The following is a 15,474-nucleotide window of genomic DNA, read 5'->3' as shown; positions in this document are numbered from 1 at the left end:
CCACCCACCCACCCAGGCCCATCAGCACCACCTCTTGACATCATCATCAGCATAAAAACAGTTGAAAACCATTTAAGTGGTATCCCCTGTTGAGAACACTGAAGGTAGTATAATGCATCATAAATTACTAAGCACATTGATGTTATAATAATGTTAAAATAACTCCCAGCCAAATTGTATCAGACTGCATGAATCTTTCAAGTTGAAAGTTTCTTATTAAGCCATATTTTTCTATTCCTTGTTAAACTCAATGCCAGCACAGGGTGTGCGGAAACGTTTTTCTTTTCATCTGAGAAACCTCAAGGCAGCAGCCGTTTAAGTAAAAATGACGCCATAAAATAAAGATTTTCCGTGAATAATTGTAAAAAAGTTTTCTCTCTTTTACCTTGAGTTATTTCTCTGACATACTTCCCTGTGCTATTGCTGTATCATTCTCTGACTCTGGATGTAATTTATATTTTTTCCTCTCTTTATGGGAAGCAGTTAATATTAAATTACTCACCACACAGCTGCTCAGTATGTACAGTATCTGTAGCAGCTCATAAAGGAGATAAAATACTTGCACTGTTCCTGTGGGTCTACTGAGAGAGAATCTATCATGTGCTGGCTATAATGCCTACCTTTAAACTGCCTGTTTGACTGTAACACTGCATTTCTCTGCTTATTTTAAAGTATTTTTGTCCATCTTTACACTAATGTGACCCTGTCCAGTGGAGGTTCAACCTATGTGTCATTTATGAACAAAAACTTTAAAAGCCTGCAAAGCATTCAGAAGCTTCAGTTTTCATATAATTTCATTTCTTGGCAAATTTACTGAAATAATAGTTTCAACATGAATATGCACAATGAATTGCATGTCTGTTAGATTGTCCTAAAGCAGAGATATAGGGCAAAAAGGAGAAGACAAAAAGTTGCACTTTGGATCTTATTGTATTATTTAGGTTAGTTTTTGTATTCATTTAAATAGTCGCTGATAGTAGACAAAGTTGGATTCAAGTCATTTCCCTCCGTGCTGAAAAGGTACAGCAGCTTTTATTAGTGCTAATTGATTTCTGCAAATGTCGGCCGGTATCATCTGAAAGCTCCCGCCCGTCTCTCATTAGGCTGCCATTTCATATGTATCACTTTCGAACACAGGTGTTGGTTTGTTCGGATGACAGGTTTCTTTGATATGAGATGTAATGGAGTGCAAATGAAGCCATTAGAGTGATCAGGGGAAGAGTAAAACACCGAGAGCCTTGGGCAAAAGTCCCACTGGACTTTTCCAGCATCAATATAGCTGGCAGCATTTGCTTTAGTTGTGTTAATTTGTTGACAGGGCGGTTCAAATTATGGCAGAGCAAAACAATCAGATGATGTAGTTGTAAATATTAACTTAAGGTGTCTAACTGTTAGGTGCACTGAAAGAAAATCTGTATGGAGAAAAAAAAGGTAAATGAAAACCATTTGCTGAAGTTGTTTTAAAAGTTTCTGGAAACGTTTAACTAAATGACAGCTTGTAAATTTTGGCCCACAATGGTCATCCACCATTTTTTGGTTCGATAAACACCAACACGGCTGTCATATATTAGTGAAAAATACGGTTAGCTGTATGGAGTTCTCTTCCATACTCAACGGTTGCCTGGTAAGCCCTCACCCGTTTGAGTTATGCTGATTAGCTGAAGTTCAGGCATGCTGCGGTTGTCCAGTAAGAAACAGATACAGATAAAGTTGGATGATGGATTTTTATATCGAAGTTTACAAAGTACAGATATGTGGTTCTGCAACAAGAAATAAAAAAACATAACTGATTACCAGTATTCACAATAACCATGAGCTTACTCACATTCAGCAACAACATATATAAACACAAGCCATGAATATAAATGCAGATAGAAAATATATAAGTTTACAACACTCACACAATTAATAAACTGGGAAAAAAGGCTCCAAAAATGCCCTAAGTGGGGTAGCAAATACAGTTTAGCTCAATGGGGTTACATACAGAAGCTAACAGGCCCATTTACACCATTGTTTAGAAATCAGCCTCAATTAACACACCAAAGTAAGCTTATATAGCATTTTAGCTGGCAAAAAAGGGTGGCTATAATCATTAACATCAATATATGGATTTTACGTAACATTAAAACACAGTTACATTAATCAGAACTATCTAAAGCTGTTTACTCACTTCATCATTAACGTACTGCACTTAAGGAAACTTCGACCACTCCGGTTGTCTGTGTTATTGTCTATCTGCAGTAGGGCAGCCTAGACAATTTGTATGGAAACCTGACGATGACTGACAGCTAAATTAACCAGTGAGAAACAACTTGTCTGAAAGAACTACAAAAAAAAAACAGTATGAGCTGGACTGGCCCTTTTACAATTAGTTGTTATTTAATGAAGAGGCATCAGAAGAAAAATGCAAAGCAGACATATCAAAAAGAAAAAGAAAGCTCTCATTCAGAAAATTAAGATACCAGAAACATAAAAAGCCCAAGATTCCATCAGTATAACGGCAACAATAAATGTCCAGCATTGATAAAAAAGATCGGTTTTGTCCTCAAAATGGACAAAGGAGGAAAGGATACTGACTTCTTGTTCCCAGAAAGAAGCAAGAAACTCAATACTCTTTGTGGAAATATGTTAGACCTCGGGGTTCTTCATAGTTTGCAATGAGACTGTTGGAAATATAAGACTGGTATAGACTTTTTTGGACACATAATGTAAAATCAGCGATTGTAACTGGCCAGAGCACAAAACAAAATGGTCCATATCAGATATTATTAATAAAACTATCACAAGTATTACCCTAGAACACCCCCTCAAATCAAATTAAGACCCCCTCCCTGCCTCAGGGACCTTATTGATCATTCAGACATGGCTGTATTGTAAAAACACTGAAAAACGTATTTGTAAAACCATCAAAACACTTTTGCACCATATGTTCTTGCTAAAAAGTTTTTCTTCTGATTTCTTTTTGCTGTCTGTCATCCGATAGTCATTGTTATCACATCTACTCCAGGATGTTTCCTTGTTATTTGCTAAACTTCCCTGTAAATATTGGAGGTTTCAGCCGTTCTATAGAGAGAAAACATAATAAAAGAAAAAAAAAATTTATCTATTGATTAAATCACTTTGTTGGTTGGTGTACTGTTAGCTGTTGCTGAGCTTTTCTTTGCCTGCAATAAGTTTAACAGGGTTCAGCACTCATCTTCAGTACTCAAATCTTGAATGGGTGAAAGCCTGCATATGAAATCCATTGATCCATCTTTCCATCTATTGTCTATACTCGCTTGTTTTTGCATCGTTGCCTAGGCGATGGGACTTTGACCAGTGCCTTAGTCTGGAGGTCATTCAATGAGATGGCAATTTACATCCTGGACACTTCATCAGTCCCTCACAGAGACACAGGATAGACAACATGTACACACACTCTTGCCTTATTGCAAAATAAAGAAACACATTTAACTAAATGCTCATCTGTTTGGATTGAAGGAGAAAGCTTCATTATCTGGAAATAGCCATGTATTCGTGCTACAAGGCAACAGTGCTTCCAATTAAATCACTTTGCATCCTGTAAAATCTGAAATCCTCTAATAAAACCAGAACAGAACTTTTCACTTGAACTACCTGCATTATTTATAGGCCACACCCCCTGCGGTGGCAGCATTATGCTGTGGGAATGTTGGTTGACTTGTCCACAGACACAGAGAGATAACAAATGGTTCTTATTTCAGATTCTTCAAAACAAAAACATTGCTCCAGAGTGTGCAGAACTCCAGACTAAAGCAGAAGTTCATCTATCAACACAAAGGTGCCCCGAAGCAAACAACTAAGATAATAAAGGATTGTTTCAGGAACAGTGGATTGCAGAAAATAAACCAAAACAGAGATTTGAAAACTGCCAAAATATTAGGCAGTGAGTGTGTCAATGTTTTTATTAGATTTGAATGTTTAAACTTTTTATTAATTTACAACATTGCTTTTACTCTGGGACTATGTACATTTCTCTAAGGGGAAAAAAAGGATTTCCAATACAGAAATTAGTAAAATAGATTTCTTCAGAATGTTGCCCTGAAAAACATCTTAATGTAGTGTTGTCAGGTTCCCTTTTGCAGGTTTCGTTTTTATTCTATGATCTGTTTAAATGGACATAACAGGAACACACAGAGACATAACACAGATCAAATCCTCTGTGTCCCCTCCCCACCAGACCCCCACAGTTTCCACACTTGGCATAGAGACAAGCTCACTCCCTGTATTCATTTTATAAAGATGAAAACACAATCAATACACTGAGCCGGGAATTGGAAGTCATTTTCATTAGAGCTGCTGAGAGTTGTGTAGTCATTACCAGCAGATAGCGGAACGGGGCCCCGGCTGCAGGCAGCCATTTGTATTCCAGACGCCTGCCCTTCCTCTCTCCTTGCTTCCCATCTTACCTCTTTGGTCTATCTCTGTCTATCAACCTCCCTTGAATTTATTTTACCTTCTCTCACAGAATCCGGTCTACCTATAGAATTTTATAGATGATGTCTTTCTCTCCATCTTAAAGGAAAGTAGTCATACTTTTATTTATTCTTTACTCTCCCCTTCTACTGCTGGCTAACCATGCCCATTAAACACCCCTTGGATTTTCTTGTTTTAGAGTCTAGCTTCTGCATTTTTCTGCTTTGTTTTCTTTCTTTGTTCTTTTTTTTTTCTGATTCCCATGAAATATTCTTTTAAAGGGAAGGAAGCAACTTAAAACACAGCAACAAAATTCAACAAGAGAGGCCATCAGCGCACGCTCAGGGGAAATAACGGTGGCTGGCAGTGGTCGTTGGAAGCTGTCGTAGCCAAATGGAGGTGTTTTTTCTCCCACTCCCCCTCCCTAAACCTCTGCCACTCTGGGCACTCTGAGCTTATTGTCATAGAAATAGAGTTTACCACCCTGCTATTCAAGAAGAGACAAGAACAAAGCCTGATGCTTAGTAGTTACCAACCTACGCGAGTAAAAACATAAAACGCACGCAACCGCCAATTCCAAGACAAAGGCGCTTGCAATTATTTCCATTCATTTTACACAAAGACTGAATTAGATTTCCATGATGTCAGTAACTATTAGGCTCTGACTAAAACATGCTAAAGCTCATTTAAAATAATTTTTAAAAATCTATTTTGATACATCATCTACAGCAGCGTTCCCCAACCTTTTTTTTTTGGGGGGGTAAGTACTAAAATACTATTAAATAAAATTATACGACTGGCAAAAAATCAAATAGAAACAGCATAAAAATAAAACTCACCATTATGTTGAATTAGTTGGAGTCCTGAGCTTGTTTCTGTGAAATAGCCGGTCCCATCTAGGCGTAATCGGAGACAATGACACACAAAGTGCGCTCCTGATGTCCAGTCTGCTTTGTAGCTCTGTTTCGGTCGCTGTAACTACAGAAAATCCCGCTTCACAAAGAGAGGATGTTATAGATAGGATGCGTCTTGACCTTAATTAACCTGTGTCAAGAGGCACAGATGCACCGACTGATGTAATTGGGAGAGAATACCCCAATTTTTTACATTTTTCTAAATAAAACATCACTCAGACTCTGATCGTTGATAAATTATATATATATATATTTTTTTTTTCTTTGCGGCCCGGTACCAAATGACTGACGGACCGGTACCGGTCCACGACCCGGTGATTGGGGACCGCTGATCTACAGTACACTGCAAAAAAACAATCTAGAAATAAGTCATAAATTCTTAAATTAGGTGTATTTGGCCTCAATTTGAGCAGTTAAATAAGTTTATTTGCCAAAGGAACGAGCTTTTTTATTCTTAAAAAAAGATATTTAGATAAAATACACTTGAAATAAGACAATGTAATTGTGTTTTCTTATTTTAAATGTAAATTGTCTTGTTCCATTGGCAAAGTGTCTCACTTACCTCCTCAGTTCAAGTAAAAATTAACTTATTTTAAGAAAAAATGACAGAGATTTCATTTTTGGCAGTGTATAAGCCAAGTGGTGCACTGTATCTGCTTTTTGAACATGCTTCAAAAAAAATCAGTGGGAGGCGACCTCATCTGGTGGTCAAATTTGGTATTCTACAGTTAAATTCAGAGGACTGCATCTCTAGACAGTTTTTTTTTTTCTTTGCCAAGGGCATCATGCAGTTCTACCATTAAAAGAAAAGCCAGATATGCTACCATATGAAAGGGGGATAGGGAATGTAGCTCCACAGCTTGTGTTTTGCAAGAGTAGTCCTTTTTGAACAGGATAATTTTTTCATATAGTTCCAACTAGTATCTAGTGTGATTTGCAGTAAGGGGCATGGATCTGAGATGGCAGAATAAAAGGAACCCTCTTTTATAGTGGCATCATAAATGACCCATTTTCACAGTAATCAAGACTGAAGTTTTAAAGTTGAAATTTAAATAAGTTGTTTAGTTTTTAAAAATGACTGTAGTGAACCTTATAAAAGCAAGGGAGCCCAAGTCCAGTCCTCCAGGGCTATCCTCCCACTTTTAGATTCATTTCTTCCCAAACATCTCTACATCAAATGCAGGCCGCATTACAAAAAGGCCTCATTTATAAAACATTATGTGGAATCCACACAAAAAATTGGACTTATAAAGCTATGTACAAACTTCGTAGCATGCAATTTTCATTTATAGATCACAGCTCCATCTCAACATTTGATAACAATGTTCGCCCTTTGTTCTTCCCTCCACACATTTAGACTTAGACACACTGTATTGTCATTTTGTATACACTGATGATTGAAAAGAGCAGTTTACAACAGTGAAATGAACATTACCGTTATAAAATGCAGCGTTGATCATCATGTAAACAGTATGGGAGAGAAAAGAAAGCCAGTTTTAAAAATATTGGTGTAAAAGGTCATTAATATGGAAAAGCTCAGTGCAGGGCAAAATAAATATGGTGCAAAATGCAGTAGAGCATTCAGTTGTTTCTTATTTAGAAGGATTATAAAAGTTTCAGCCACATTGGTGGTGCAAAAATAATGTCTGAAGTTTTATGCAGAGTTCAAAAGTTCAACAGTCTGATGGCAGCGGGGAAAAATGCTGTTGCAGAACCTGCTGGTCCTGCAGCTGAAGCTGCAAAGCCTCTTTCCAGAGGGCAGCGGGGAGTCCATGGTGGGAGTGGGAGGGGTCACTGATGATGTTACGGGCTCAGGACATGCTGGGATGAAATGTCCTTAGTCGAGGGAAGAGGACATTTCATCCCAGCGCTGCATTTACCCATAAATGGCAGAGGACCACATGACTTTTAATATACATTTAAATGAGCCAGCTGACCAATGCTGTTTCATGGTTAAAATGATAACTATGTATGGAAAGGAAAAGGGAAAAAAACCACAGTTTTAAAGAGGTAGAAATTTGCAGTTGGGATAATATTGATCGCCACATTATAGGCGTGAAAAATAAGAGGAATTATTATAAATGGTAACTTGTTCAAAATGTGATGTTTGGACTGTTCATATTAACGATGCTGCCTATAATACCTGGGACCTATTGATAATTATAAAGAATGATTTCGTTCTAAAAAGTGTCTCAAATTAAGAGGGTTAATTAACTGTTTCTTAGGAAAATAAAAGGAAAAGAAAATCTGTATAAGCAATGCTGCGTTGTTCCCTCCACATGTAAATAAACAATAATACAGCATTCTGATCAAGTTAGTCATAAATTGATTATCTGTTATAAAGAGTGAAATGAATGCCAGGATGCAGTCTATTTTGAATTTACCACTTTGGCATCTTTGTAACCAGCTTTCACTGTCTTCAAAAGGAAATGTTAGGTACTGTGAGGACTGAACATGTTTTTGCATGGAAAGTGACCTTTTAAACTTTCACACCCTGTTTCCATTTGCAACATTTATTAACTAAAACACAGGCCTCTACAGAGCAAAAGAACATGCAGATTGAGGGTTTTGCTCTTTTCATTCAGGGATGCATTCAAAGTTGGAGGATGGACTTTGGCATCCCTATAATCTAGTACCTTCAAAGGTAATGAACTGAAAGCAGCAGCTGCTCCTAATGTATTTTATGATGTTCTCATTTCAGACCACAGAGGGTGAATTGGCTGAAGGTGGACGATGATTTTCCGTCCCATGCGGTAATCATCGGAGGGGACCTCTACATCGAGAATCTGAACAAGTCCTACAACGGGACCTACCGCTGTATGGCGTCCAACCCGCTGGGCGAGTCTTTCGATGACTATGTCCTCTATGTCTATGGTAAGCCATGAACTCTGCTAAAGCTTTATGATCTCTGCATATCTATCCCCTGTACCTGTTGTTTTTATTCCGTTCATTCAGCTTTTTGTTCATCCACTGAAGGATCTCGCCTAATTTATGAGGTTTCTTTGATTTATGCAGATTCTGTCTGGTTTATTCAAGTCTTTAAAAGTCTTGAATACTTTGCTCAATTTAAGCCAGTTTTAGGAGACTTAACATGAACAGCAGCATAATTAAATGTAAAACACTGACTGATTTATGAGGCTGCTAAGCTGTTAACACAGGTGCTCATTTGTGACACTTGGAGCATACTAAACACTCTGCTGGCATAATTCAAGAAATGCGACTTGACTTTTAAACAAGGGATCTTTGTTGTTCTGTCTCTAACTCATAATGTGGTTCTAGCAGCACCTTACTGCTAAACTCTATCTGCTTTATTAATCCATCTGCATATCTATCCCCAACTTGCTTAGAGTAGCATTTAAAACCACAGGGCAACTCTGGAGTCCTTTTCTTTACTAAAAATCTAAGATATTTTACCTCAGAAGTCGTTCATAAGGACAGTCACATGTTATTTTATCTCCATGAAAACATCACAATTAAATATCACTCAGGGGAATTCAACCTCCATATTTTAACACCAGTTTTAACAGCAATATTCTGCCTGATGTCTTGAACTGCCAGGAATTTTAGGATGTTAATACATATTTGGCTGAGTTCTCTCCTGAGCAGCAATATTCATTTACGTGTTGAGTAGATTTTGCCTGCATGAATTAAAACACTTGGAAACCTTGAAAAGATCTTTATTTTTCACAGATGAAAAGTATTTATTTATTAGTGATTTAACCAACGTAGCTCAAGCAGCATTAAGGGATTAAAACTATACCTACACTGCAAAAACAATCTAGAAATAAGCAAAAATGTCTTAAATTAAGTGTAATTACCATTCATTTGAGTAGGTTAATGAGATGATCTGCCAAAGGAACGAGCATTTTTATTCTTAAAAAAAGATATTTAGATGAAATGCACTTGAAATAAGACAATGTAATTGTGTTTTCTTATTTCAAATGTAAATCGTCTTGTTCTATTGGCAAATGTCTCTTTTACCTCCTCAATTCAAGAACAAATGCACTTATTTTAAGAAAAAATGACTTATCTAGATTTTGATTTTTTCAAGTGTAGATCATCCTCTTAAGTATTATACTGCATTGACTAATAAAATGTTGAGTGGGCTTCTCACTTAGACTACTGACTTCTAACATTTTACATTATCATTATCTGCTTACCTTTATCACGACTGCACTATAAAAAATGAAACGGATGTATTCAACTTTTAGATTTTATAGTTTTGGCTTCTTCAAAAAAAATGAGCTAGTCAAAAACAGTAAGTTGAACCTTTTTCACACTATAGCATGTCTCTGAATTTGGGCAAAGTCTTTTGCATCGATGGTTTTTGCTTTCAGAAAGTGGACAACGAAACGGGACAGCATTATTGCAGCCTCTGCTTTTCTAAATCATAAATACGCAAATTTTTGCTATTTTTCTTGCTTCCAAATGTGTTTTGTGTGCCCTCATGCCCTTCAATAACCCGTCCTGTTTTTCTGTGTAGTCATTCTAACTCTGTAGATGCCGTGGATCTAGAAAACTCTGTAAAAAGCTTTGAGGGTAATGTTCTAAAATCCACTTTTATAGCCTTTAAAGCCCAAACAGGTTAAAGCAGAGAGTGGATGTTTCAGCAGGTTATAGTAATTGGCAGGGACTATGAGCAAATAATGCCTCATAGTAAAATGTTGTTTCCTCTGCTGCTAAAGCTGACTTCATAGGGTTCAGTCAGTTATTGGATTTCATGTCAAATATATCAAACCTCAGGGCATATTATTCCTTTTCATTACATCTCAATTTAAGTCAGACTAGATCTGTTTATAGGCTGAAAAAAAATATATTTCTGTGATGTTTCATAGTCTCTAAAGCAAAGAAGCCACCATCTAGGTGAGATTTGACTTGAATGAATATGTGTGGCTCTCTTTCATAAACTGATGGTAATCTTGTAACCTGCCTTCACCTAATTCTGCTGGATTTTGTCCTTATTCTACCCTCCCTGTCAATCTCTCATCTTTCTCTCTTTCTCTTTTTCATGGCATTATCTCAACATGCCACTCTGCTGTTGATACCAATAACATTTACTCCCCGAGAAGAGCATTATCGTCTAATGTGCTGATTTTCTCTGACCAAAATTACTTCCCAATCGCTTCTGGTGGAGCCTGAGCGTGCAGTGAAATTATTTGGCTGCCGTTGTCAGAGGGAATAACCCTCGTGAAAAGGTTTTGGGTTTTATGTGAGGGGTAGAGAAGTTCAGCGCCTGATGGACGCCAGCTGAATAAATGTTACTTACAGTCGGCTGTTCTGCTGCACTAATTACATCTGAATTAAGCAACATTGCTGCCTCCACAAATCAGTACGCTCCTAACAGCAAACTGCTATAATCCCTCTGTTAGTCTATTCAGCACTAGATAAACCACAGAAGAAACCGTATTTATGAGAAAACTAAGCATTATATCCAAAAAAGGAAGAAAAAACAGATTGGATCTGCTTTAATTTAATGCCTAATGTCCTCCTAAACCTCCTTAAACCACTTCCTGTCAGCAATACCAGCTGACAGAAATGTTCCTCTGAGATGGTTTGCAGCTTCAGAGAGTCACTAAAACGCTACAGCTGTGGAAATGCACGCATGCACTGCATTTGAACTCCTTTCATTTATTCATGACAGGTCAAACAGAGTGCTTCTTTAACAATCATGTCCCAAAAAAGCTACACTAAAATATTCCTGCAGCAGAAAACACTTTACCTTCCATTGAAATAACACACCACAGTGTACTGTGAACCCTGCACAGTTAAAAAAACATAAAAAATTTGATGTAATCTTTCCAAACAACCAAATTTGCAGTTTTATTTTTTATTTTTATTTGTTTCTGCATTCAATTAGACAAATGTAAAACAATCAGACGAGTCCCAGAAGCATACTTTCTTATTAACACATTTGTGATTTTATGTTGGTAAAATATTTTAGAATGAGTCTGGATATAAACAAAAATGGATGAAAATAAAAAATGAACCATGATGCTAAGTATTAGTATCACGGTTCGTACTACTAAATTCTCCAGCTTAACTGTTGGATTCACTGCAGTTCATTTTTATGGAACCAGTTTACAACAGTTGACTCAACACTTTACCATTCAAACAGATCAGTTTTATGTACAGAACTTTCCTGCACACATGGCATGTTTCCAGACACACATACAGGTTCACATTCAGTGACACATTTAAATTGGACAAAGTTATTATAAAGTGCAAAATGTTTAATTGAAATCCTTTATTGATGAAAACTCTCGGCTGTTCCAGGTTACAGTAGCTCACAAAAAAATGCTCTTGGTTGGTTGACAACACCCATTGCCACAGAGACAGCCAGTGTGCATATCTGCTGGTTCTCCAACCTCTGCAAGGCAGCAAAAAGAAAAAAAAAATGGCTTTACTCTTCTTCAATAAAATATCAGCTCTCTGAACCCCAGCTTTTGTTCAAGTTCCACCCTTACAGCAAGGCAAGTAAATTTATGTTCATGGAACAGTTGGACGAAATAAATTATTATTTTGTTAGGAATTTAGAAGCAATTTGAAAGTAATAAACTGGTTTTATTTTTTTTTTCTTCATTCTTTCTTTATTGTTAGAATAAGGACATACAGGTTTTTCCCTTGGCCTCAAATGCAATAAAAATCACTTCTTTGAATGGTTTGTTCTGCATCTAGAAAAAAAAAGCAGAGGCTTTTCATAACAGCCATGTTATTTCTGCATCAATAGTCACAGGGCTGCAGCCAGCAACCAATATCCCACATTTTAAATGAGACTGTATTGAAGTTAAATAGAATACAGAAAAGAAATGTAAACATAAACATAACATGCAATGTTGCTTTCACATCTACCATAGGATATTCATGTGAAATTTAGATTTAAATACAGTGGTGATAAAGCATTTTTACACACAAAAAAAATCCAATTAAAGAATGCTGGGCCCAGTTTGTTTAATAGTGAACACTGGTTTCACACCATAGTTTTTGGCTATGGAAGGAATCTACAATGCAGTGTTAATTCCAATGTTACTTGGTCACTTCCCACCTAAACTATTTGATAAATGAAAACTCAGGTAATTTTATTCGCTAGCCTGTGGATTATTAAAAGTGTCTCCATCCTGAGTTAGCTATCTAGTTTATGCATTGGAAATGGCAATGCATTTGGCTATGTATCTGGATATGGAGATGGACTTGATTAAAACTGATTCAATTAGCTTTTAATCCAATTTAATTGACCATACTTATACACAAATACTCCATAGAATGTATAATCTACACAATATTATTTTCCAAGTACAAGCAGTATTTGCCTTCCTTCATAGTTTCTACAAAATATTATCACCTTCTCTTTACCATCAATTGCATTAAGTAAATAAAGATCATTAAATAGATCCAACAGAGGCTAGATTTCTTTTTTCATGGTGGGACAAATGACAGTGATCCACCATGCATGTCCTATGTGGGACTGCAATCATGCTAATGCCTTAGAATAAATGGGTAGGCTAGTGTAGACAATGATGGATGAATACATTCCTTTAAGGTGTTACACCATCTATAATCTGAGTTTGTACAAATGGCAGTAAAACTGTGACATAGTCATTTAGCACAGTGTTGAGCCATTTTCTGTTCCCTGTTTTAACATAATGAAAAAATAAAAAAGGTAAGAAAAGAAAAGTAAATAATCTAACCACGGTCTGTTTTTTCTGAGATATTTACAATGCTATAAAGTCCAACAGGAAAAACATCTCAAATTTTAAATTTGGAAAAGTGTAGAGATTTGAAATGAAAATGTATAAATTCTAGGTTTGCATTGTATAACTGATACCTCCTTATTGAGCTCATTTTATTTGATAAGTAGATGAAATAAATGAAGGGAAAGGAGAGGAATCATCAAGAAGGATGTGAAGCAAACTTCACAAACTCTTCAGGTTTGACACAGTTTAATCATTAAGAATGCTTTTCACTTGGAACTGATAATTACAGAGTCAGTAGTTTTCACCATGAAGGATCATGTTCAAGGGTTCTTCACATAACAGCAGAACACTGAGTCCTCGGAGCTCACCATTATTCTGGTTTGGCAACATAACGCATCGATATATTATACTCCAAAATGGCTCTCAATATTTCCTTTAAGAGAGAGAGGCTCATTCAGCACACTAGCCAAAAAAATAAACAAAAAAACAAAGGATGTATTTATTTATCTGTCTGCCACTCTGGGATGATTTCTACTAAATGCATCCCTACTGTTCCCAGAAGTATTGAATCTACTGTAAATGGTTTGGACCATCACACTGCAGTGAGAGAAGCATGAGGCTGTCAGCCACTTGGACCTCTCTCAGAAGAAAGAAATATCCCTGGGAATTATAGATCCTTTTTTTTTTTTTTTTGTGAAAAGGCTTTTGTTATCGACTTTGAAAGAAATAGGCATCTTACAACTCTGGTTATTGGAATTTTTATCAGGTAAAATAACAGTTATAAATCAAAACATCAGTTTTGTGCATGCAAATGTGTTTGTGGCCAATTACAGCGCACATAAGATTAAACAGGGAAAAGCAATCTTCCTCCGAAGTATGCATGGAGATTGAATTTTGAAATATTAGTTGCTCTCTCTCTCTTGTGAACAACACAACTCGAACGGAGAGAGCTGCATTCTTACCCCTCTCTCATCCACCCACACCTCTCCCCTGGTGAGAGAAACACAAACAGTGTAATGCAACATGTGGGCAACTTAACAGCATTACACACAAACACACACACATAGGAGAGAACAGCCGCCATTAAAACCAGTGAAGAGCTCCATCCTTTCAGAACCAGTCTTTTGATGACTTTGATGTGCCCTCGGGCTCACATCACTAATGTCTACAGTAATTCAGAAGCAAATCGTGCCGAACATTCGCTTTCCTAATGGGAAAAAATGGATGTTGTGGCCGAGCTGTTGGCTGCTGATTTTCACATCATGTTGCAGAACTCCTTCCAACCACACACTCACACCACCTGCTGCAGCCACACCATCAGAGCACCCCTGCTGTGAGCCTGTTTACGTAAGCAGAATATGTAAGGAGGGCATGCATGTATGGGGAAAACAAAGCTCCCTTTAAACACCAGGACTTTAGATTGTCTCTATAGGCAAAGAAAAGCCCTTTGGGATGGTTGATGAAGCCTGCAGCTGTGATGTGTATACACTCGGTGCTGTGCCTTAACTCTTTAATATGCTGTTAAAGTGAAAAAGATGCTGTCTCTCATTTCTCTGTGAGCTTTTCAGCTCATAACCTGCAGCCTGAGATGAAAAGGTCAAACATGCATATTTCTGTATGCGTTCTAGCATTTATGTTGCTCAAATAATAATTAATTACAATAAAACATAGTTTTATTGCAAAGCAGAAAAAAACAAATAATCCAGTTAATAAATTATCAGCAAAATGTTTGTTCTCCCTACTAGTAAATACTTACAGTAGATCCAATCTGAGTATTCACCACAACAGCTGCACCCATATTGCTATAACTTACTTCATAAAAAGTTTGAACCGAAAGACAACAGAAAGATCACGAGGTACTTGGCCTCTGTAATAGAACTAACCTGGCATAAGCCAGGCAGATACATGCTTTTCATTCTGAATTCTAAACCATAGATGTTTAGAGCCTATTTTGGGGGCTTATGTAGCACCCCTAATTTGAATTTTTAGATTAGATTAGATGAGCTTTATTGATCTCACAGCAGAGAAATTCACTGGTCACATATTGGCATAATAATTAAAGAAGGTGCAAACAAAGAGGAAAAAGATGCATTAAGAATAAAGAATATATATACAGTAGATCAAGATAAATAGAATTACGGTGCAAGTGTACATGTATCACACACAGTGAAAAACAAAATAAAAATAAGAAATAAAAAAAAATAAAAAAATACAAGTCATTTGAGATTTGAGATTTCAAAGCACCCCTTAAATATGAGTCGTTTTTTGTAATACTTTATGCACTTTTTACAATAATAAAAACAAAAAAAGTTTACATTGTAAAAAAACTTTACAGTATTTAGTTATTTTACCCCTTTAAAGCTACAGTGTGTAATAATTACAGGGATATGCAGTCAGAAATGTAATATATTATACATAACTATGTTATTTATCAT

The 15,474-nt window shown here is 36.6% G+C and overlaps 1 protein-coding gene across 6 annotated transcripts in view; it reads left to right on the top strand.

Moving 5' to 3' along the window:
* The window catches only part of cadm1 (cell adhesion molecule 1), a 622,928-nt gene that overhangs the window by 505,819 nt on the left and 101,635 nt on the right, over positions 1-15,474 (top strand). For all 6 annotated transcript variants that reach the window (XM_015370204.1, XM_015370203.1, XM_015370201.1 and 3 more), the window contains one exon: positions 8,050-8,222. In XM_015370204.1, coding sequence (XP_015225690.1) covers positions 8,050-8,222 — 173 coding nt within the window. The remainder of the gene's footprint in view (positions 1-8,049; positions 8,223-15,474) is intronic.

This window comes from Cyprinodon variegatus, unplaced genomic scaffold, assembly GCF_000732505.1.
Source record: "Cyprinodon variegatus isolate N-32 unplaced genomic scaffold, C_variegatus-1.0 Scaffold43, whole genome shotgun sequence".
In the NCBI taxonomy this organism is placed as follows: domain Eukaryota; kingdom Metazoa; phylum Chordata; class Actinopteri; order Cyprinodontiformes; family Cyprinodontidae; genus Cyprinodon; species Cyprinodon variegatus.
Note: the sequence above shows the minus strand (reverse complement) of the source record. Positions and strands in the feature narration are given on the sequence as shown.